This window comes from Embiotoca jacksoni, unplaced genomic scaffold, assembly GCF_022577435.1.
Source record: "Embiotoca jacksoni isolate LCO1_2020_lvr unplaced genomic scaffold, fEmbJac1.0.p SCAF_10, whole genome shotgun sequence".
Classification (NCBI taxonomy): Eukaryota; Metazoa; Chordata; class Actinopteri; family Embiotocidae; genus Embiotoca; species Embiotoca jacksoni.
Genome location: NW_027185230.1, coordinates 3,096,381 through 3,122,566, shown reverse-complemented (window position 1 = coordinate 3,122,566; position 26,186 = coordinate 3,096,381). Strand labels below are relative to the sequence as shown.

The 26,186-nt window shown below is 39.3% G+C and overlaps 1 protein-coding gene across 1 annotated transcript in view; it reads left to right on the top strand.

The window, feature by feature from the left end:
- LOC138205718 (probable flavin-containing monoamine oxidase A) overlaps window positions 1-18,689 on the top strand; it is a 43,215-nt gene extending 24,526 nt beyond the window's left edge. Inside the window, exons 9-12 of the mRNA XM_069161898.1 lie at window positions 3,463-3,621; window positions 4,876-4,962; window positions 7,431-7,531; window positions 16,619-18,689. Of these exons, the coding sequence (XP_069017999.1) occupies window positions 3,463-3,621; window positions 4,876-4,962; window positions 7,431-7,531; window positions 16,619-16,979 (708 nt within the window). The 3' untranslated portion in view covers window positions 16,980-18,689. The remainder of the gene's footprint in view (window positions 1-3,462; window positions 3,622-4,875; window positions 4,963-7,430; window positions 7,532-16,618) is intronic.
- The last annotated feature ends 7,497 nt before the right edge of the window (window positions 18,690-26,186 follow it).

Below are 26,186 nucleotides of genomic sequence, written 5' to 3'. Positions count from 1 at the left end.
CCGAGCTGACTGAGCATTTCACTGGAATGCTTTTGTCACATCACTTGTGCAAACGCAAGGATTTTGCATTTTCAGTTTAAATAATTGAGTCTGTATTTTTGCCTTGGACTATATCTACATTGGGGGGGGGGCAATGTTTGAAGCACCAGCTTGCCCAACTCACGATCTGGGTCCTTGTAGGGAGCCCGAGGCTGGGTATTACATCTGTCTCCTCGCTCACTGGTGACAATGCCTATAGCAGCTCAATACTCTCTACATCACATGGAATTTAAATATGGACTTAAAAGAACGGACATCAGAAAAGTGTGAGGCTTGAAGCAGCCTGTGTGCAGACAAGGCCATCCAATCTCACATCCCACATGTGGATGCTGGTGGATTAAAAGATCCATGTATAACTACCCCACAAGGTCCAACAGTGGTACAATTACGACTTGAATAGTAGTCGAGGAAGCTGAGACGACAGCAGGGTCCTTGATGATGGTGTTTATTTCTAGCACTACAACCTTGTCCAGCATGCCATGCTTCTATGTTGCCAGGAACTGTCTCTTTTCCTCAGAGTGTGTAGAGAAGGTAAAGTGAAGGTATGCCAACATACTTCACGCTTGTTGATCACTCGAATTAGCCACCCTGACATTACTCTTTGGCAGCAGAGTTGAAATGCCCTGTGCAGAAAAAGGATGTTTCTGGCCCTGAACAAACAATTTCAAAGGAACAATCGGATGGTGCAGCACAGCCAGGAGTCCTACATGTTTTTAATAATTAAAATCCTCTTGTAAAATCCCATTATAGACCACTTTCTTGTTTATGCAGTAGAAACCACCCTTTATCAAAGAATAAAAACAATCTTCATGTCCCGCCAAATAAGAAGATAGCACTCTCTGTCCGAAAGTTTCCCAGAAATAAGTGGTTACGCCACATTACCATCAACACATTAAGGTCGACATAAGCCAGCCAGACCTTCCTGACTTTCAGAAAATATTCCCTTCCAAAACTTCCCCGAACCAGTCTATTTACAAACTTAGCAGTAAGTTCAATCATGCAGCACTAGAAAGACACTGCGTAATTTTCTGCACAAAGTGGAACAGTGAACAGTGGACAACTGATCCCACTTGCCCATTTAAATACGTAAAAGTATAAATGCTAAAGTTTATGCACGTACATAGTTACCCGTTAGTCGTACTACAAAGATTGTTTAATCCTGCGTGTCACAGTATGATTACGTTTTTAAATAATAGGAGTCAAAATGATGTGTCATTTCATGCCGATTCTAAACAGCCTGGGCTCCCTTTGATGAAGGCAAAATAAAGTCATTTATTTTTACCTGTGCCAGAAAGGGTGCCAGCAGGCTACACATAGCAGGAGAGCCAAATGCTGATTATTTTATGAGACATCTGTATTACATTTGTAGGTCTCATGCTTCCAAAAGAAGTACGACAGAATGGTCCTGTCATTTCATGGAAGCATTTTCTTAAATTTAAGCACCAACCTGAAACTTTTTAGTTCCACTCTCGCGCCGTGCTGTTGGACTAATGAGCTGCTGAGTGTCAAGAAGAGTCGGGATGATTTAATGGTGGGTGTGAAAGAGAGAGACAGAGAGCTGTCCAATCACATTAAATAAAAAAAAAAAAAGAATTCATTACCAATGTAATTACAGTGTACAGGGTGCAGCTCTCTGGGAAATCAGGAGCAGCCAGTTAGAGGAGCCTCAGTGGCAAAGGTTCAAATATGTACATGCACACTGAGGGCCTGATTTACTCAGATCTCAAATAGCGTGTACCAAATTGCGTGTTCCTTCCAAAAATTGTAAAACAAATTTGCACCCGTTTTGCAGGTGACTTACTGAGAGTAATTGCGTCATTGAAATCAGGTGCAAATCGCTGTATTTAAATGAGGGGTTTGTGTGTGTTAAAGTGATTCCAGCAATGGAAAACAGAGCGACGAAAAGGAAAAGGAAATCTGATCCCATCGAAATTAAGAAATATAAATATAACAAGAACAAAAAGGTGGAAAAAAAGGCTTCATAATAAAATATGAGGAAATAAAACAGGAGGGACAGTGTAACGAACACCGATCAGCAGGTCCAGATCTTTAGGTGATGAGCAGGTGACTTTTCATTCAGTGCCTCGCGAGTGCTCGTGAACCCTATGAAGCTACCTGTGAATTCTGCGGGACACATTCAGTACCTGGGAAAGCACACATGCATAACGGGACTGGGTGGGATATCCAAGCAGGGATATGCTGGAAAGACCCGGAGGCAGGAAAATGCTGAGTCGTAAGAAGTTTTTTAATTGCTGGTATTTTGTGACTCCTCCACATTATTGGCTGTCAATGATCTTTCAGTTTATTAAATAACTCAGGAATATCATCGCTGGACGAACGATATGTCTGAATAATTTTTCCCTGTGACATCTCAAAAATGTTTCCACATGTAAAACCATGTTCTCTAGGCCATAGCCTGTCATACAGGAAGCAGCTGTATTCCCACAGAAATCAAACAAACATATTTTTAAAACAATCTCTTAATAAGTGTCAATGTGAAAAGGCAATATAAAGCTATATTTAATTTTTGCATAATGTCAATTTATTTTCCTCTCTGGATCATTGGAAGGGCACAGCAGGGCCCTGCACTGGTCTTATGCTGCACTGCATCCAGACTGCTATACTGTAGATACTTCATACTGTTGACCAATGAGAAAACTATTTTTCAATGGAACATACGGCAGAAAAAAGATGCTTGGGAAAAAAAATACATATTGTTCTATTTATGTTTGTTTCCCATACATAATCATAAACATTGAACTCCTCGTGAAGGTTCAGTGCACTGATGTCAGTGTGGACTATGACCTGTAAAATATCCGGCCTCCATTAGATATCTTTGTCACATGTGTTTGATGCCCACCTTTGAGGGATCATTGAAACATTATTTTGGTTGATATATAGTGCATATACAGTACACGCAAATAAAGAATATTTGCCAATACATCGATATCCCATTTTTTAAAATTTTTTCCTTTGTCTAATAGTGGTATCAGTATCGGCCCCATAAATCTGCTATCAGTCAGGCTCTAATTCATACAATCAAAATAAACACTTGACTGAAAGATGTTGTGTTGCCACCGCTGCATGTGACACTTGTGTGATAAAAAGGTTCAATTTAGCTCTGAAGTGCAGTTCATTCTCTTTTGGACGAATGCTTTTCTAAATGAGCAATTACTGAGGCAGAAACTATCTGACCCAAGAAGTAAGAAATTCTAGTGTTTAATTTGGTTGGAAACAAGTGAATAGTTCCATACTAACATTAGGAGTTTAACAATGAAGCAGGGAAGGAATTCATGTTGCTGGATTTCTTGGTTAAAGACCAGTATACAACAGCCCACTCCGGTTTCACAAGTGATTTATAATGGGGTTTAGTGAGGTGCTGCTGTTATTGATGAAGCTGGGAATTTCTTTGTTTCTCTGCAGGCTTTTTGGAAGGAGAAGGGCTTCTCTGGGGAAGTGGTGGCGGGATCCTCCACTGACTGTCCCTTCTGCGTTACATTTGATGCCACCAGCCCAGCTGGTAATGCTGCTCTGGTGGGCTTCATATCCGGCCAGCAGGCTTCTTATTGGAGTTCGAAGGAGGTAACGGCAATCAGTGTGGAGAGTGCTGCAACTGCATTAGTATTAATCTGCATTTATGAAGAATTTAAACATTAGTGTTCTCAACCTGCACTTAAGTATGATCCCAACTCATAATGCACAGAAATGTTGATATGCTGATATGAACTGTGATTCGAAATGGAGAGACTCAAATTGTGGGCAGACATGGAATAATCCACTATCATGGCTTAACTAAGTTTTTAGTGTCCTCATAAATGTATGTATTTAAACTTTAGTATTGGCACACAGTAAACAATGTCTTCATAATTACTATAGTTTCCTATTTAACATGAAAAAACTAAATCTGGGTATTGTGCAGCTGGATTTTAAGCATTACAAAAGGCTTCAGCTGTTTCCCATGCATGTTTCAAGTTAAGCCTAATTCACATTATGTGCAGTGACAGAAGCTACATATTGTCCATTGTCATAAAAATATGAATGAATACAGCCTTGTCTCCAGTGTTGTTTTGGCATTTCAGTCATTATCCTGACTTGCAACAAAAGCTCTGGAGTTGCCGTCACCCCGCTGGGGCGTGCTGCACAGGGTGCTAAATAATTAACCTCCACTCGCTACTCCACTGCTAAACAGAAGGAAAATGTGTTGGTATATGTGAGGACAGTGGACATCAAGGTTACAATGATGCAGTTTGTGCTGTTTAAGTAGGATTTAAGTGTTCATATTTTATTTATTTTTGTATTTATTTTTGTCCTAATGTTTTTGGATTCCCATTTTTGGAGTTTAGTTTAATTGTTTCACGCAGGCAGAGTCAGACTTGCATATAAATGTTGAAGTGAACTGAAATTTATAGGCATTGCAGTTAAGACCACTAGCAATCCTGTGGCAAATTAAGAGTGTTTTTCGTTGTCTGTTTTACACATTCCTTATCAACAGCAATTTGGAGCTATGCTTCTCTCCCCCCTTTGCTCCTCTCTCAGCAGTGCATTAAGTGGCTTTAAGTCCAGCTACGAAGGCTGCGCTAAAAGCAAAGTCAAAGTGACGTGTTGATAAAGAATCTTTGATAATTTTGCAGCATCTGTCATCATGTTTTATGGTGATCTGTACTTTTGGTCCTCAGGCCTCAGCTGCTCTGTCCATAACTCACATGTGCGCTAAGGCTGGAACAGTTTCGAGAACATAAATTCATATTTCAGCAGCATGCTACTATAGTGCTGATTGATTAGCGAGAGTAATGTAAGTACCACGTTGGGACAGTCATTTTTTCTTTCTGTTTGCAGGCAGGAGAAAGAAGAAAATCTGTGCTTTCCAGTCTGGTCAAATACCTGGGTCCTGAGGCCGCTGCTTTCATCCACTATGAAGAGAAAGTAAGTATTTTAGTGGCAGATATCTGGTGTCATAAAACACTGTTCTTAGTTTGAGGCAGAATTTTGTAGTACCTAAATGTATAGGTCTAATTATTTCATTCTGCATTCCACATGGTGAAATCATGTGCAACAAAAGTCCGAATTTCAGTTTGCAAGCTAAAACAAATTAGTATACTTTATTTCAGTGCGAACAAACAAGCTGCTTAAAAAGTGCTTACCAAAAGACCACATTTAGACTGGGAATATGATAACTATCATCAAGCTAACATTACCACACAAAACAATTCAAAGAGGGGGCTTGTCATGAGTCCTACCAATACCTATGAAATTCACATTTTTATTACAGGATTGTTTTTTCCTTTATTTTTTTTATTTTTTTTATTGCAGCCATGTAATCGGCTGCAATAACCTATTATTCTAATAGTGCATTGTTATCCTGACGAAAGAGGAAGTCAACGTGCGATCACAAAGTGCATTTGTGACTTGTGCCTTTACTTATGGATAGAAGATAATTTATTGACTAGGATGGCAGAATAGGCAATTAATAGCGATACACCAGAAAAAAATGTCTCGTGATGGCTCATGTTAATTTGATTAGGCTTGCATGTACATTTTTTAAACTGTCTCTGTCGAAACAGACAAACACATTCAATATGTTGTAATAAAATCCATGGAGAATAGGTAAGGTAAAGAGACCACTGCTGCCCAGTATGCTCACACGAGACACTTTTATAACACTAGTGGGGGTAAAAAAAAACATTTTACACAGAGCAAATACCCCACTTGCCCTTATCACAATGTGCTACCCACAAGCACGATAGCTACTTAGCTCCATTACATGATGTATAGCATTCACTGGTAGGCTGTGGGAAAAGTACATTGGTCATGCAGATATATGGTTTTAGTCTCTCAACCGCTTTTTATAGTCTGTTCTGTTGAAAGGCACGTTGTAATGGAAGATTGCCCGGAGGAAACTTGAAGCATTGACATTCAGGGAGACATCAAGATTTGACTTTGTTCTAGAGACTAAAGGGGGACATCATTTCAAAGTGCAACAGCAACTCAGAGCTTAGTGAATATATAATAATAATTTTTGTTCATATTTATTTTAACAGGAAAGATACAGACAGATACTTATTTTAAGAAATAAGAGAAGTACTGCATGCTTGATGTTGGAGAGTTAACATTGACTTATTCAATGTTAGGAAAGTACATTATTTGAATTAAGACATGACTCAAATTCTACAATAAATGAATGTTGTTAATATGATTAGGTAGGTTGTGGGTCACAGATTGAATTTAGTTATTGTGCATGAACCACTTGATTTGGTTTAATTACAAATATTGCGAGCAGCTACAGCTGTGGCTGAGACACACACACACACTCAATGGAGGAAGTTTAGATAATTTGAAAGCATTCGTGCCCTACTGCCACAATTCTTGCTTCAAAATTCTCCAATGTCCATCACAAATACATTTTCATAAATCTGCTTTGTAATCATCGTAAAATGATCCTTATAACCAGCAATGTTCTTCTGAAGTTGTATATAAGACTGCTTTATTCTAGTCAACTATAAAATTATATTTTCATTGGCTGTTCTGGAGTATTCATCCAAAGTGTGATTGTCTGATTTCATTCGCTACACATACACGCAGCAAATGTTTCATAATAAAAGCCTTTAACAAGGGGGCTGACAGGCATGGACTCAAAAGCACAACTCAAGCACAGCAGATCAGTTAAAGCAGGCTTTACAGAAGAGTTCAAGGCAAAGATACAGAAATGAGTTCCAGAGGCAGAGTCAAAAACACAGTCCAGATAATCAAAAGCCCGAGTTAGGAGTCTAAAAAGGCTGAGGTACAAAAAGGGCAGGCAAGAGGCAAAATCCAAATGAGAAAAGCACAGGTCATGCACAAGGAAACTCAAAAGGAAAAACACTCGAACAAAGAGCACGGAAACTACGACGAACTGGCAAAGACAAAGGTGAAAGACACAGGTATATATACACAAATGGGCGGGGAGATGCATTGAAAAGATGTAAATTAATTTTCAAGAAGATCATGAGAACTCTAAACATGGTACTTTCTCACTTGGAGAAAGAAAAAGTGGCGGAGCATTGTTCCAATGAGCTGTAGCAGCTCTAAACCAACAGATATAACAACACAACTTGCCTGAGAAAGTGTTCTTCAGTAATCCAGTACAGGTTTCTGTGCTTACATGGGCAACTTACGAGCAGGAACTGGTAATGGCTGATCCAGCATACTAGGCAAGGATGTTTGGGAGCACAGTTGTCAGTTTTGTCTGAGGCTGATGAGACTTTTAAATCACCTGGTCCATGGCCCGTGTCTGCATGAGCTGTACTCTTAAGATTAGACTGCATCAACTGTCATATTACTGAAACAAGGCCATACTTTTATACTGGGCTTCGAATTAACATTGTAGCATATCAATAAACCATTTTGTTTTCCAGGACTGGGCTAAGGAGGAGTATAGTGGTGGCTGTCCTGTTAATGTCATGGCACCAGGTCTGCTAACATATTACCACCCGAGCCTGAGGAAGCCCTGTGGCAGGTAATCACCCCACTGATGAAAAATACCGCACACCATCACACCTATTCTTCTCCTTAATGTTCAAAAGAGTCACATTTCTCTCTGAGTTCTCACCAAAGAAATGGTAATGTAAAAGGATGTAGTACAGTATGAGGGTGTCACAGGGAACGACACTTTGTACCAAGTTGATACCAAAATTGTGAAAATGTAATGGTTCTTGTTTTCTGTGTTACTAAAGGACAGTAAAATAACAGCTGCAACATGTGGAACAAGAACACTGACTCATGCATGGAGACATTTAGTGTTTGAGTCAATGATCAGAGACAAGTTATAGATTATGAAATGCCAAAATGGAAACAGTGTCACGACAGTGGAGACGCCTCAGACTTATCTGTGCAGCTCACAGACAGATATCCGGATATGTAAATAACCTTCAATGCAGGAGAGTTTCAGTTAATAACTTTATTCATCAGTCACAATGTCTACATCCTGAAACTTTACCGTTATTGTTTGTGAACCAAGACACCTGCATCTGTAGGAGTGATGCTCCACACACAAACTTCACAAAAGCTAACAATAGCTCATAATGTGAGCTGGGTGCTGCTCTTAACATTAGTAGCTGCAGACACTTCCATTCAGCCTGTCATCATATAACGGTGCACGTCTGTGTTAGCATGCTTTGTGCGCAGCAGCCTCTGTTGCTCTCAGTCTTTTAACACTATCAGCATGAGGAGGATGTTGAGCAGGAGAGACAGGCACAAACACGCACAGCCAACCATATCTGGAGCTTTTCAGACGCTCGAAAACTAAAAAGCAAAGAAACTGAGTGAGAGTTTTTATACAACAGAGTGTATGTTGTTTTAAATAAGGCTACACGTCACTGCTTCTGTGATGTTAATATATTTCCCTGCTTTTTATTAAACCTCAACTTTGTATTATTTGCAATATTTTTGTATTTATATTCCAAGCAGCAAGGCACTGCAGAAGCAATTCTCTGCCACCCATATTATAAAACAATAATGTATGTTTTACTACTTCAAGGCTACACCCCACTCTTGTTGCTGGAATGAAGTTATATTCAAGTAAAAGAATTTAGTTATTTTCATTGGATTGTTGCTTGCAGCAGTATTGAAAATGGTATTGTATTGGATTGTAGAATTTCAGGTGAATTGGTGCAGACTGCTACATTTTTGTTATTGTAAGTAGGGCTGACTAAGCGTTAATTAATGAGGAAATATTGAATTGACCATGTTTTCATTAGTCATTTGGTTGTAGTAAGAAACTTTAACTGTGCCTTATCAAAGATGTTATAGATAACCTACGAAACAGGTATCCCCGGTCCTGAAGCTGTATGTCTCTGCAATGAAGCTGCAATCACTAGCCTCACCAACAGTTCATTGTCATGGATCTCTATGCTGTTCTTGTCTCTCTTCCTCTCCCCTCACCCCAACCGGTCGAGGCAGATGGCCGCCCACCTCTTAGCCTGCTTCTTATGGAGATGTCTTCCTCAAATGAGAGGTTTTTTTCTCATGTGGTGCTGGGTTTCTCTATAATGTTGGAAGGTCCTCTTTTAAAAACTTTACAATGTTAAGTTACCAGAAATAACTTGTGTTGTGATTTGGCGCAGTACTAATTAAGATTGCATAGAATTTAAACATTTGTTGGGGTGTCAGCCTTCCCCTGTAGGGAGGTAGATTTGTGGGTAATCGTGTGAGGTGATATAGGACCTTGTTGTGGTAAGTGACTAACTCTGACGTGTGAGAAGTATTGCTAGCAGCACACAGCCACAGTCAATAGGAAGTGCATATCAAGCAGGGATTACATTTCTGTTATCAAAGTGTCTGGATATGCTCAATGTCTCAGTATAACAGATATCCAAATGTTGTGCATCGTGTTGGCTGCCCCAGAAAAAAAGAACAAAGGCCTGGTTCAACCAAAGTTCTGATGGTGTCTGTGCCTCTTCATCACTGCAGAACTGGTCCAGACCGTAAAGAAACACACACAAACAGTGCAGGCCCTGTTATGCCCTGACAATCAATAATCTCTTAGTGGCTTTGACCCAAACACAATCCGACTAAGATACTTACATTGTGTTCTAGCGGATTCAGAATCGTAACTGCTTTTGCTGTAAGTGCTGCTGTTAAAAGGTGGCCCGCTTCATGCGTGACCTTGTAAAAGTTTGATTTTAAAACCTTGTTATTCCAGTTTTGTATTTGCCTTTAATGTAGCACTGTTAGTGGACTAGGATATTCTTTAGTTGTGGGCAGCCCTAATCGTGACAATAACGGAGTGTAACAGTTCTAAATCTTTCATAATAATACATTTAGGCGTTTTTAGTTCAGTACATTGTATCACTGTACACTAGAAGACAGTATGAGCCATACTGAGTGTATTTGCTAGATGTTCATACTATTTTTATTCCCACAGAGACAATGTCTGTGCTTCACACTGCCAGGTAGGTATTACTCACCAGCATACAGATCATTGACATGAGGCGTGGGAGTGATTATGCCTTCAATGATACATAGTAGTCCAATTCTAAAGAAATGGCAAAAGGTCATCAGGAGGGGTGTTGTCATAGGAAAATGTCCTATAATCCATTTCTAATGGCCTGTTCAGAGATGCACAAAGCTGAACGAATGAGAGTGGGAGGTGGGGAGGGGGATCCGGGTAATGCATTTTCATAATGACATCAAGTCCATGGGGAGTAAAGGAAGCTCATTACATAACGTGACTTGAACAGCAGTGAGGGGACGGCAGCCCTCATCCACATTCCTACCCCATATAGGAAATGGATCCTCAAGGATGTTCGGTGACCTTGACACAAATCCAGCACATGTAATGAAGGCAAGCCCCTGCTTGGTTGACAAAACTGCTGCTGGTGAACAAATTTCACAGCACAACAAATTACATTAGTGTCTTGTCAAGGATGGGGTTTTATTTTAGACAGTCTGTATTTCAATACTGGCCATATTGTGGCTTTTATAATCAGAATAATTATCCTAGGTGTATCACACTCTTGGTTGGTCAGCATCTGACATGTTTATAGAGAGAGTAAGAAGATAATGTTTAAGAGATAAAAACAGCCAAGAATATGAATAAATTGTCCCCAGTGTGTTTCAAATTTACTGAATTAACAGCTCTAAAATATATGCAGAATGGACCCTGCAGTGACAACAGTTGCTTCGCATTTCACATTGTTTGAAATATTTCTCGCAACGAGGATTAACGTATTCAACCTATGATGCACAGAGTACAACAGAGTTAACTTCATTTTTTGTGGAAGTATTAGTTTAAATTCAGTGGTCTTTAATGTGTTGTATAATTTCAGACATTGAGGCTGCGTGCAAGTGATAATTATATTCACCTAACTCTAATAGTTGGAGGTGCTGCTCTCCATCACAGCTCTGTAGGCTTAGTATTCATTCAGCCTTTTCAGGATTAGCCTGCGAGTTCTACACCATTCTCTCTTTTGAAGGGCAACAGCACCACGACTGAAACACCAGAATGATTCTTTGCAAGCCTTAATTTGTGTCAAAGAAGTAGAGTAACGGTGGGTTAGTATATTCTTACAGAGGCTTCTCCCTTGTATAGAGCAACATCGAATGTTTATACAGCTAAAGAAAAGCTTAACTGTAGACTAATGAGTCATGATCAGCACACACACCTTCCTGCTAAGCATGAGGCCACAAAATACATGCAGGTCTTTACAGTTCATCACTAATATAAAAGGCTCATGCAAAGTCACAAGTGTGGTCTACACACGATGTGCGGCGCACATGTTTGTTCAATTTAGATGAAAAATAATTTAGCTTAACTTTTAACTTCAGCTTCTTTATCCATGTTTACATTAACTTTAAAAGGTTGAGTATAAAAGTTGAACTTGTAGTGCAGCACTGGTGGGCAGTTCTGCTGGTGATTGTTTCTGGTAGCCTTATACTCACTGGACTTATGCCCGTCTTGCGAGAACAGACTTATACAGGAACACCTAAACATATTCAGTAGGTCAAAATGGGTGAACAACAGGAATGAGCTACAAAACAAATTGATGCACAGATCTCTTCCACACATCCTCCACTGAAAACGACTGTGCTTCTAGAATTTGCATGAAACGCCCTGGGGAGAGATCCTTACTTCTAACACATACAGTAGGATTTTGATGCGCAAACACAAAGCTCAGCGCAAAACATTTGCTTATAGAAAGACAATCAGATAAAATAAATGTGTCATCCTGCTTCCCAGAACCAAGAGTGTCATAGAGACAAAGTAATGAAAAAGTGGGCAAGAAGCAAACCGCTTCCAGCACCGATGGGCAAGTCGGTAAAAACAACAATATCTCACTCTTCTGCTGTACAATCACTTTTCCACTGTAGTTAGCGGCTTGGCTTGACTCTAGTCACTTTTTTTGGTTTACCATATGGTAAAAGTTGTGGATAGTACAGTGCATGGTACCTCATGCTATGTTTGCCATCACCGCTGTCAAGGTTCCACGCGAGCTGAGCTGATACTAAAAGGTGAGGTGAAAACACGTCAATCCATCACAGTGTGCACAACACAGGGCGTCGTGCACAAACCCACATTGTTAACTACCCAAGCTACTATAGCAACCGCAATTATTTTTAAGTCACTGTACTACCCGATTAATGAAAAACATCCAAACCATGACACGGTCAATTGAAGAGGTGCTTTGGTTGACAAGGAAAAAATCCAACACATTCAAGCTGGTGTCACTGAAGTTTCATGTGGCGTTACCACACCCCATTGAAGGGGTACAATCTGTAGTGAAAAACAAAATCCAGAAAAGTACCTGGTGCCAACAGCAAGAAGAGTCCAGTAGAGCCGGTACCGGCAGTGGGAAAAAGGGTCTTCACTCAGTCTTGCTGAATTCCATGAGATAGTGCTACCATCCTGCCAGTACAAAGGCAAAGATGAAGCCATGATGAACGCTATCAAAGTGAAATATGCAAGATCCCACCAGTACTCACAACTACAAAGATTTACCAATTTCTTTCAATTACAGGGAAAACATAACATACCGTACCACATCCCATATCCCAGGGAATTACACAGCCTCCTAAAATACACAAAGCTTCTCGTGTTACGAAGTGCCAAAATAATTGATTCTGTCAAATGTAATATCTCCAAAGAGCCACATATGATCCTTACACCAAATGTTGGCAACGCTACCCATGCCACTGACACTTCAAGGCACTTTGTGAGAACAGTTTTGGGAAATATACTTCAGGCAGATGAGAGGATTCAGTCATATGTCTCTCTGGGCGTACTGAAAAAAAAAAAAAAAAAAAAAAAAATGCACAGTAGGGGCGATGAGGAACCAACTGCACACTTTGAACAGCAGAAAACTTCTGAACATGTTAGATTTGTGCGGAAACGCCACATAATCAAGCACAGAGGTGCTTCCTGGTGGCAAAAAAAAGAAATTATAATTAGTGTCCACCATTGTAGTCACTTGAGTCATCATGAAGACAGATATACACAGTGGTATGTTTTAGCCTTTCATTGTCACATCCACTTCATTACTATGCATACAAAACAGAAGGGAGAAGGATCAAATGCAAACTTGTTTTTCTCAAGTATTCAGGACAATTCACTCAGTCAGGCTGTTTATGCAGCACTTCACATTCCTATAGATTTTATTACATTTTAGAATGAGTAACCCCAGTTTATTCCTGAGAATTCTTTAGTCTGTATCATCAACTTCTGGAGAAAGAGAAATTACACCATAAAAAGACACATATATTCCTCCTGGAGACTGTATTTGTGCTGTATGTAACAATATAGAGCAGTTTATGTCTAAATCCATTACATCCACCTGCTATTGTGTGATTTGACTCAGCCGAATGAGAAATGGGATTAAAGTGAACACGACCAATTTGTATACAGCAGAGGTTCAACAGATTGGGTTCATCACATTCCTGTGAATCGCCCATGTTACAGACTTTCAATGACATGCCACCATAATCACATGTCACACCTTTCTCAGCAGTTTACTGAAACAAAATATTGCTTTGATTTTGACAGAGTACCGAAGTTATGACTGATTTCAGTCAATCAGTTTTGGTTAACCTTTATCATCTAATCACATATTTAAACAAGACACCAATCAAGTTCAATCAAGGCCACAAAGCGGCATTTTTTAATTCGACAAGCTTTCATCCCTCTCATCATAATGCTGCGGCTCATTATACTGTTTACAGCCACCTGCTATGTATGCCGCTGTGTTGATTGATTTCTCCCCCCACTTCTCCTGCCTGTTATACTTGTTTTAGCACTGTACTTGTAGAATGCACTGCTTTCTTTTTGAATCATCATGTGTACATTATATCTTAGTGATCTAATAAGCTGTATAAATCCATTACAGAGCGAACTTAAGCAAGTGTATAATCATGTGCTGCAGTAAGTGATCCAATTCACTGAGTGACATCAGGCAAGCCCAACAGACCTTCTGATAAACTGATTTGTAAGACTTTAAAATGCAGTCCACTTCTCAGCATCTAAAGTACATTACCAACACCAAGCTTGTTGACATCTCAGTCTGAGATCTTAAGGTCTGGAGATTCGGTTAATGAAGGCTCTTATTAGGCTGTACGAAACAATTTAAAATGCATCTAAACATTCTTACTGTGGCTTTGGCACACACTGACCCTCAGCTTACTCACGATTACTCTGCCGTTGTAGACATTTAATTCTTGTTAGCACCTTTGCTGAATAGTCCATTAGTGAAATTCACCGACACAGGGCTCCAAACAAACTTTTTACGTTGGTTTTACTACCTACCTGTTAAGTGCAGTGCAGAATTTGGACCCACATGGACTGTCGGTAAAAGGTAAACAGGTTTGTTAAACAGTTGTAATGATGTTTTTTTGCAAAATGGTTACAGAACAGTAGCTGAGACAACACACCCTTAACACACACACAAACCAACACAGGGAAAGATAGAAACAAGCAGAGAAGGTGGGGAAAACACATAATTTAAATGCGCCATAAATTGTTTATAGCTATAGTTATAAGGTATAGTCAACCAAGTTTTCAGTAATCATTTCGTCACGTGAAAAAAAACAAAAAACCTTAAACTGCACCTTGTCAGAGATGTTATAATTAACTTTCTAAAGGAACATTTCTCACCGGTCAGGCATTTCCCTTTAGAATGGTGGCTTTGTGGCTAAAGTGGGGGTGACGTCTTATCCAGTGGGAAGTCTTGACAATATGACAAAATACTAGGAGATATTTAATAAGTACTTTTGACAACATACAATTTCAAGTTAAGTTCAAGTTAGTTAAATATGTCAGTTTGTCTTCAAATATTCAGAAAAACAAAACTGATCCCTTCGTTCTTTAGTTTGTAAAGTGACTTGGTGATATTCAGATTCTGTATACAGTGCTAGGTGTGCAGCTGTATGCAGCTGTATCACCAGTGATCAGCAGCAGAGCTTCTAATTCTGTCGTCAGATTCAACAAAGTTTTGGCCTGATTTTCTGAAGTTTGAGGTCGACGTTTATACATTAATAAATGCATTTTGGGCTCCTGCTACACCTTTTTGTTCACTTACAGTAACATAACGAGTCAAATCTTTCACCTGAGCCTATCTTTTGCTCTGTGTGTGTGGAGAGGGGGGGCGGAGCCACCCTTTGTGAAGCACATAGAGAGGAGAGAGAAGAAACGTAGGGGAATCAGTGTGAAGACCCAATATCTGAGGTTGTGTAGTGGTATGTTTTCACCATGCCACTGGTGAGAAAGGACAATGATGCACCATTTTCAGTTCTACAATGCCACTATCTCCTACCTCTTAGGGGTCAGCACCAGCATACTGTACATTGCCAGTCTACATGGAGTGTTGACCCCATTACTTGTTGTTCCGATTTCTTACAAAGGACTAGATTGCGAGATCTACAACAAGACAGAACTTTTTTCATGAAGTATGTTATACAATCCAACCCACAAGGTTTTGATCTCAGCAATGACTGAGCCCTTAATTCTGTACAATTCAGCTCATGTTTACTTTGACTGCAACATATGTGCAGCATATTTTGCTCTCTTTCTTAAACTTAAACCATAGCGGCCCCCACTTGATGGGAACAGGTTATTCAGAGATAATAAAAGGGCATGGATAGAAATCAGTACCACAAATATATTTCATATCATTCATACCACCCAAAGCATATTCCTTTAGCACTGATGCATGTTTTTCTTTATTGATGTAAGTATATCTGCATTTTTAGCAGACAGTTTGTTCCTCTTGTCTTCGACGATATTCCCTGCTCCTCTGAAAAGTGGCTCGCTATCTACAAGTGCGCACGCAGGCTCATGTTGCTTGCACGTGGCTGGAAAAACAGCTTTTTTGTCCTGCTAAAAAACACAGCTGTCTGCTTCATGTGACTTCTGGCTCTGATAGGTAGAGGTTCATCTGCCGTTGATGTTGCTGCCAATATGTTCCCCATCTTTATCCAACAATTCAGCATAGAGAGCATGCAAGGAGCAGCTCGTGGTACATTCTCTGTGGCTCAGAGCAGCTCCTTAACTTACGTCACCATTCTGCTGCTGCGGTCCAGCTGCTATAGGGTGTCAGAAAGCAGGCCACGTATGTGGCGCCTGAGTGCGTCGGGGAAATGCCTCCTTTCATCCTTTTTTTGTATTATTAAGAAAGAAAACAAATATATATATATACAGTATATATATCAGACACCTGGATGTACTGCCAGACCGGTAAAGCCATTTAATTGAGTGCAGAGTTTGACATGTGATCGACTCCTCTGATCAGCCCTTTTATAGACCCCCAATCAAACTTTTAAGAACTAATACTGGCCGGTCATTAATGGTTGCCAATCAACTGGAGCATCCATAATTGGATAATTGGACCGGCCAAGCCAACAGTGACTTGTTAAAGGGCAAAGCTTAAACTGTATCAGTTTGTCATAGAGGGCATGTTATCACTCATCACCATCATATGTGTACAGTGTGAAGCTCTCAATGCAAATTAATGTACATCTTGGGATATCATATTTAAATGTGCTGATAATTAAAGACAAAGGATGCATTAAATGTTGTGTGTAGCAGAGGATTTGGCTGAGTGATTTTCTTGATTTACAGGATCTACTGGGCAGGCACAGAGACAGCCACCCAGTGGTGTGGATACATGAGCGGTGCGGTGCAAGCTGGTCAGCGAGCAGCTCTGGAAGTCCTGGCTGAAGTCTGCCACGTGACCCTGACCAAGGAAGAGCAGGAAGTGCTGCACTCCAGTCAAACTGTCAACGGTCCTGCTAAGCAAACACCATCATCCAAATTCATGTCCCCAACTGCAGGCAAATATCTGCTTTTGGCAACCCTGACAATAAGTGCTGTCCTTCTTTTGGCTCAGCGTCAAAATGCACTCCTAAAGATCAAAACTTACTTGACAGAAGCCTTTTCAACAAGCAAGCACATACATTTCAACTGTAACAAAAACCTGTAACAAAGGCGTACATTTCGACTAACTGGATGTGATTACGAGAGTATGAATAGGTACAGGTTTTGCTGGAATCATTTGCAATCTTTTTCAATAGCACCACTTTACTTGCCTTTTAAACATTTATAATTCTGTCCATAATATTCAGGTTGTGTTTGTAAGCTCAGGACTTCAGAGGGATCACGGTGGGTTTAAACCAGTCTGCAGTGTCGAAATAGGGCTTTCATACATGCCTTGCGTTGTTTCCCAGAACGCCATAAAACTTGCTTGAAAGGCTTGGAGCAGAGCCACGAGCACGCCTACAAAACCACCAACAGACGACGAATGAGTGTAAGATGGATGAAGCGGTCACACAATGATAACGTCCCAGAGAAAATGATTTAATCGCTATCACTTGATTGCACAGTTGATTGAAAGGATTTTTGTCTGCCCCCAATGTCTCCTCTGGAGAGTATCTCAAATGCCCACTAATCATTGGATGGTAGTCTGTGACTCCATTGGCGCCATGGCTTGCTATTTGTCTTTGTTATCACTAGCTTGCACTGAATCAACGGCTTGTTCTCCCTGCTTTCATTCAAGCCGGTCCAGGCTGCAGCAAGGCCAACAGCCAACATCTCTTAATATGGTAGAGGTTTTTTCCCTTTTCCATGGCTTGACCCTTCTAAAAGGAAGGGTATATTGGATTGTTGTACTATTTTAGAGACTCCACGGTGCCGCTCAGAGGTTCCTTCTAATGGTATTGTATGTCACCAGCTCAAGGCACACATATGGTAGTGTACCATCTGGGATACTGGCAGCTTGCCGTGTCAGTTGCTATTTTTTCATCATTCAGTGCAATCCAGTTCTTTAGTTGAATGATGAATACATGATCAATGTGGAACGGTGAGCCTTTATTATACCAAGTGGACTGAACTACGGTGTGCACGAATTATAGCACCGGCATGACCGGAGCTTTACAAATCAGGTTTTGAAGGCCATAAACATAAAAGGAGAAACTGTGCAACAGTAAAGGAGAAAAAAAACCTACCACTTTGAAGTTTTGAGAATTATGACAAATCAAAAACATGCTTCTTATTTATTAAAGAAGCAAGGGTCAGACTTCAGTGCAATTACCTTGATTAATTCTAAATGCTTCCAAACATGAACTATTTAGACAATATTCAGATGTTTGTTAATTTTGCCATGAACGTAAGCATACCTATAGCCAGTCATGACCTCAAGATAGTCAAACAAAATATTGCCTTGATTCTGACAGAACACCAAAGTTATGACTGCTTTCAGTTGATCAGTTTCGGTTAACTTTTATCATGTAATCACATTTAAACAAGACACCAATCAAGTTCAATCAAGACCACACTGCGGCATTTTTTTTATTTGACAAGCTTTGTCCGTCTAATCATAATGCTGCGGCTTATTATACTTAAGTATCAACAGAAAGAAAGAGATACATGTTTCATGACAAACCAGGACAAAGGTGCGAAAGGTGGTTTGTTGATTTGATGAAATTCAACAATGATTTTTCTTTTTTTTGCCCATTGAAGTTTAAAAGCCCCAAAATATTTTACACAGATCAAAAGCAGACACACATCAGCATGTTTTCCTATTGTGCTTGACGCTGCACATTGGACAGTGTTTTTGAGAGGACTTTGTGACAATTTTCTTTTTTTCTGTTTTTTTTTTTAAACATATCGAATAAAAGATTTCCAGTAAAGGCTCTGAAGTAATGTTGCTGTAATTACTGTAGCCTCTGTAAGCACCCGTCGAAGCACTTGCCTTAGTGTTTGCCTTCAGGCGTTAGCACCAACTTTAAAAATTCATACCTTACATTGCAGTGTAATCAATGTTTGTGACCGTAAACAACCCTTTTCACACAACTAAACGAGAACCTATTTCTTCAAGGAGATGCCTTCACTATCGTACTTGTTCTTCTAAGTTATAGCTGCATATTAGAGTAACATTAATGCAATCTTGCTTCACTGGAAGAAATACTGCCTTTGTGTAAATTATGTGAAATTATTTTGAATTATGTTAAAAAAAAAAAAGGTTGATTCAACTCTGCCAATTGTGTTTAGATCCCATGTCCTAATATTCCTATGAAAATATTCCATCAAGAGCCATTTCCTTCATGTTGGAAAAAGCCTCTGCTCCTGTTTGCCAAAGCAGGCTTCAGACTTCCTGTATTTAAAATGAATCACAATTCCTAAGACCTGTAAAACTTAAGCCATTTGTGCAGCTGCCTTTTGCAGCATGCAATTTAGTTACTTCAAAGTTAAAGGGCAGTTTTCTTTGAAACTAAGTCCATACTACATGATACTGCATCACCAATCTGTGTCCAGTATCCACATCCAACTGTGTTCTTTATCGAGAGGCAAAAAGTAACAGTGTTGAAAACAGAGGGCTGATGGGCACATAGAACCAAAAGCATACTCTGCGAATTTGGCATTTCACTTCTCTAACAATATTTGACTCATAGTGGCAATTTCAAAAAAGCGAAAGGATGAAAATGCTGCAGAACCACAGACATTGTGTTGTGAGTGCTCTTAAATACAGAGTACTCACAATCCAACTCAACCAAGGGCAGTTTGGTCAGAGATATTTTTGCATTTTTCTAATAGCAGCTAATGGAGCCTCAGTCAAAGAAGAGGGGTGGGCTATAGAGCTCTGGTACCACCTACCATCAGCACAGCCCAGAGTTTTTTCATGTTTCAAGTTTTTAGCCTCCTACATCTAGAGCTACTAATGGCTTAATACAGTTTGTTCAAATGTACTGCAAACAGTACAGCCTGTAAACCGACTGATGTATAAAATCTGTGGATTTCCCCTTCAATGCTGGTTCCATTCAGATATGACCACTGTATTTCCTTGATAACTAAAATACTTCCACTAGTCTAAACTTAACCATCATTAAAATACTTGTCTCATTGCAATGTTATTGTCAGGACATTGCTTGGTTTTGTTTTACCCAGGGTCATTTTTTTTGGATACAACTGCATATCAGTCATGCAATGACAACATCCAAGAGAAAGCGATTTAATTGTTATCACTTGATTGCACAGTTGATTGAAAGGATTTTTGTCAGTCCCAATTTCTACCCTGACGTGTATCTCCAACACCCACTGATCACTAAACAGCAGTCTGCTGCCATAGTTTGATATTTGTCTTTGTTATCACCAGCTTGCAAAAGATCATTCGTGACTTCCTTGCCAATCGAAGCCAACAACCCAACATCTCTTTTGACTGTACTGTGCAAATCTGGCAGGCATATTTTTTTTGATTAGGGGACACAACTAATGCAACTGCATGACTTTCTGACCAAACGGTCATTTATGAATACAAGAGGAAAAATAACAAACAAAACACACATTGTGCATTATAGCGCATACCACTAGGTCCGTTATTCCCTCCACAGCACCAAGGACAGCGACAGAGTGGATAAAAAAAAAAGAAGAAAGAAAGGAGTGAATGTGAGCAATGTACAAATGAAGCTACAGCAGAACAGAATGCCAACTATTAAAAATGAGCTTAACACACCCTTAAAATAGCTGAAGGCTGAAGTTGAGCAGTGTGAAGATAGCATCTTTCCACTCATTAGAGCACTTGCTGTACATTATCTCTCGAAGGCCTGCTGCAGAAAGTAGCCCTTCCGTGAGAGAAACATGGCTTCATAATTTTCTAAAAGACTGAAAATAAGCTATTTTTTTCCACATGTGGAAGTCGAGAAAAGGCATGTTTGAACGCCACAGTAACTGCTGGGAGAACATTGTGTGCGCTCATCAGTCTTCATTATAAATTCCAGCCAATCTCAAACTTACCTTCCCCATAGTCGTCAATTATTATTATTGAGATGATACTTTGCTTTATTTTAACTTTTGATTTGCTGAACCTCAGTGGGGCGCTGACATCCGTCGAGATAGAAGCAGCAGGAGGGAGTGACAGGGGAGAGTTAACGAACCGCTTAGCTGCTGGCTCTGCTGCAGCTAATGTGTAGAAGTTATCGTTAAAAAAAAAAAAAAAAAAAAAAATTCTTCCCTTCTTTGCACAAACTTTCTCCAAATGCCACAAAAAAAAAAAAAAATAATAATAATCATTTTACAAAATCCGTTGCCTGTACTAGCAACGAATAGCAAATTCAATATTAGTCACCTGACCAACTTCCTGTTACTTTAATTATCACCTGTGTGGACAAATGCTGCATTCAATTGGCGCTGCTTTTACCATGTACACAAGAAGAGTCAATATGAACGGCCCTCTCGTGGTATTCACAATGTCAGAACTTCAAATTTTCTAACTTCACAGGTTGTGACGTGTTTGCTGAGAATTATGGCGATGGCTGAAGCCGTGACAATTCATTTTTCATTGGATGTTAAACTAATATATTGTAATTTTATCCATGAAAATGTTGATATTTCCAACAGTCTCATCCTTTCTCTGTGTGCCTTTGCATTTCCTGCTTAACGTTATCTCCCTGTTAGCTTGCTAAATTGTTAGCCTCAGTGGCTTCATGTTGCCATTGCCTAGAAATGGTGTTTTTACAACTAAGCCACTTGAACGCCAGGGTGCACACAACTTCCCATGCTGTAACCATGAGCTCACAAGTTCCATTTGAATGCAGCATATATCTAATGTTCCCATACTTCCGCCCCCGCCCACCTGCACAAACAAGAGATAATTATTGAACATCTATGGACCTACAATGTGTAGGCGATTAACCAATTGCTTCTAAGTCTTATATAAAGCTCAGGTGGCGAGGGCACAGGTGGCGATTATTCACTAATTTGATCGATAAAGATAGCAAGTCACAAAAACAATGGTTGTTTTGTGGCTCTGATTATCTCAATGAACTTCATTTGAACCTATTTTTGTCTGCCGCTTGTAAATACATCAAAACACGTTCAAAAGGCACCTTAAGTTTAATATCAATTATCACCCTGTCAGCTTTAATAGCGGTCTGATAATTATTTACATGAGTAACATTGTAAGAAAAGACAACGAAAAGCGTTCAACAAGAGCTGATGCTTCAAACATGACTGTTGATAGTGATAGAAATGAAAGGGTCCAAACACATTAAGCACACATTCCAAACAAACATTACCACACTAAATTGGTAAGACAAGTATTAAAGATGCTGTAAAGCAAATTCCAAGATTTGCTTCTCAATACATTATATACTTGTGCAATGAGCTGCTGAAAGCATGTGCGAAGTTTGAAAACGTCGCACTGAAATGTGGAGTTAGACCCGTTGAACAGTTTCTCATCCGTCTTCAGCTCAGGTTTTTTGAGGCGGGGCTGAAGGCTAGCTTCAGTACGTCACCGAGCTACCGCACAGCCGGTTTATATAACCTTCTGCATGGCTCCTCCTCTCACACGGTGAAACGCTTATAAAAGCCTGGAAACTGGGAGAGAAACTACATGCAAACTCCCCACAGAAAGGCCCAGGCCCGGATTCGAACCCTGAACCTTTTTGCTGTGAGGTGACCATGCTAACCACTGCACCACTGTGCCGCCCACTTCTGTGGTGTGATTAATTTAAAACTCATTTTTATTTCTACTTTACAGCATCTTTAATTCAAAAGTGTTCGAACTGTCAAAAACAAAAAGCGACAACGCAGAATAACATGAAGATTTGATTTGACATTCAAAAACAATGAACACAATAAAACACGCAATTAAAATGCATAATAAAATTAATTAATATAGAGTTTAAAGAATTAGATATAAAGGGACAATATTGTCAAATACGTGTCACCCGAATGACAAGTGAAACCAAAAAAACACTACTCGAGGTCTCAAATATAAAATTTCCAAAACTTGTGAGGCAGTCTCTAAAAAAACACAATCGACTTTGAACAGGTTCTATTTTTATTTATTTATTTACTTGGCTCTTGCATCAGACTGAATCATATTAAACGTAATCCCTTTTATTCATGGGTGACACGGAAATAGGATGTTAACAAGGAAGGGTTAGAATGACAAATGAAGCCGAAAAAAGGTTAGAAGAAATGTGTACTGGATGTGTATGTGTATATGGGCTTCTTTTATCCTTTGTATATGCAGTGTTAAGGATTAACATGTATCAAGTTATGTAATTTAATTACAATATAATATTTTTGTTAAAAAGCTTGTATTGACTATAACATTCATTCTATTGCTTTGCATCTTTTTGCCACACAGGCTTGTGTTCTGTCTACAAATGGATGGATGGATGGTTTATTTAGTTTCATATTAAATAATACGACCATGACCTTCAGGAACACTCAGAAATTATATGCCCTTTTTTATGACCAAAAAAAACTATAAATTAACCCCGAATAACATTATGCATTATTACATTACATTACATTTCATTTAGCTGACACTTTTATCCAAAGTGACTAACAATAACTGCATTTCAACCATGAGGGTACAAAACCTAGAACAACAAGAATCATTATAACCAAGCTATTAAATTTATCTTCAAAACATCTTTCTTGCCCATTTCTGAATTTGGCTGTTTTGAACATTTCAAATCAGTTCCATTTATCGTGATTATTTGGAACAAGATTGGATTTTTTTTTTTAAAGCAGAGAGAGACAGCTAGAGTGAGGGAGTGAAAAAAAAAGTATGCTTAACAAGAGCACCTCGAGACACAAAGAGCCAGAGTTTCATGTTTAATCTCTATTATCATAAACAGTGGTGGAACAAATATGTAGATCCTGCACTTAAATTGAAATACCAATACAGCAATCTAAAAATACCATTTTAATCCTACTTTCATAAAAGTATTAGCAGTAAAAAAAAGTATTGAAGTAAATATACACATTCTGTGTCTGTGATTTATATTGTATGATACATTATATTGACATCATTATATGACATCATTTGATTATTTTTAGTGAAGCGTCAGTCAGTAAGCAGCATGTTAGTATTGTAGCTGCTGGAGGTGGAGCCAGGTTGTTATACTTTACATACCGTTTATTACATACAGAGTTCATCCAGTCTTCAGCTGAATTCAAATAATCTTTGAAAACATTTCTGTTGTACTCATTAGCTTAATATCAGATCTAGGAACATCTCTACATTCATGACTTTTCTGGTAGTTCATTCATCAATCAATATGCCTCCCCCAGGAGACACAACTCATTGATTTCTGTATGTTTGGTAATATCATTGCGATGTGGAAAATACCCAGCCCTCTTAAACGCTTCATATTTTAGCAGATAATCAATCAATTCTCTAAATCCTCTACAGTGGAGCAACACAATATTATGTAGTGAGGGTCAGATGAAATATATATTTCACTGTACTACAGGCAACAATGTGTCCGATGCATAGACTATGTAAAATTAGACGCAGTCTCCAGGTCTGAAAAGTGAAGCCAAAGTGCCCTGAAGTGTAATTCCACTGAGGGCCACTGGGGGCTGACTCCAAAAGAAACCCCCAAAACAACTGGTTCTAACAGACTCCCATTTAAAAAGTTTAAACTTCTCTTGTAAACTCAAAAGTCGAGCAGTTCTTTTCCATGTCTGGCTTGCAGTCAGGTTACCGGTATAAGTAACTTAGATCCATCGCTCGCGCCTCTCCAGCTCGTGCACATATGGCCGCTTCTGGCTTAAGAAAAACAAGATGATGACGGCCAGACTGGCGGCAGTTCACAAACCAATGGCTGATGTCAAGGAGGATCAGATGTCATCATTGTTTTTTAATTTCAATTTGTTAATTTTATGTTTAATTGGGCCTTTAAGTGTGATGGAAACATCAACAAAGGAGCAATAATCCAACTTTTTCTGTCAGATGTATCCTCCAAGTTTATTTATTCTTTCTAAAACCTCTCGATGAAAACAAGTGCTCAGACCTACTCTTGCCTTTTGGTACAACTCATATGGGAGACTGCCAGTGGCACGAGTTGTGCCACAGACAAACTAAAAAAGAAGCACTGCTGAAAAATAAACAACTAACTTTTTTATGATGTGACAATGCAATAGTAAAACTTTGTTTTACAAAGGAGGTTATAGACTACAACTGTATACATATATATATATATATACACATTGTCACATCATAAAAAAGTTATATATATACACATATATATATTTTTTTTTTTTATAGTTATAGTTATACTATACTACTATACTGTTATAATATATATAACTATATATTATAGACGAAAAAGTCTATAACTTTTATGTGATAGACTTCAGGAGAACCCTCACCCAACACCCCCCTCTGACCATCAACGGTTCTGCTTTGGAGCGGGTGAGCAGCACCAAATTTCTGTGTGTGCACATCACTGAGGATCTCTCCCGGACTTACCACACCGCATCACTGGCCATGAAATCCCAGCAGCGCCTCTACTTTCTCCGTAAATTAAAGAGAGCTGGAGCCTCAGCACGCATCACGTGCTCCTTCTACCGAGGCTCTATGGAGAGCATGCTGACCAGCTGCATCACTGTGTGGTACGGGAGCTCCACCGCCTCCAACCCAAAAGACCCTCCAGAGCATAGTGAAGGCAGCTGGAAGGATCGTTGGTTCTGCACTCCCTCCCCCCTGGACATCTACAACTCCCGCTTTACCCGCAGAGCAGTCAGCATCTTGGGAGACTCAACCCATCCCTCACAGAGCCTCTTCAGCCTCATGGCTTCTGGGAGGAGGCACCACAGCCTCCGTGCAGCTCCTCCAGACTGAGGAACAGCTTCGGCCATGAGGCTGTCAGGATGCTGAACTCTCTCCCCCTTTCTCCCCCTCGCCCCATAAAGTCTGAACTTTTTGCACTGTGGACCCATATTTGCACTACCTTGTACTTACTGTATATATACTGCAGTTAAGCGTCACTGTGGTTGTTGTCTGTTTTATTGTTTTTATTGTTACATATTTAAACTTTCCATGTTTTATCTTTTTATTTTGCACACCGTGGGACTGTGAGAAACAATATTTTGGTACTGAAATTTTTGCAAGGCTGTGAATGTATTAATGTTTGTGTTGTGCATGAATGATACGTTGTTTTGTAACACTGGAGTGTCCATTGTATTTAATTTTATTGTCTGACATAATTTCCATTGCCTGTGTTTTTAATTTTTTTTTAAATTTATTTTCTTTTAACTCTGACTCATTTATAAACCTAACTTTATTTGCATTTATGTTTTACTTTTAACTTTGTGCAACACATTATATGCAGTGTATCATCCATGTGTTTTTCATGCATATCTTGATAATTCTAGTCTCATTTCAAACATCCCA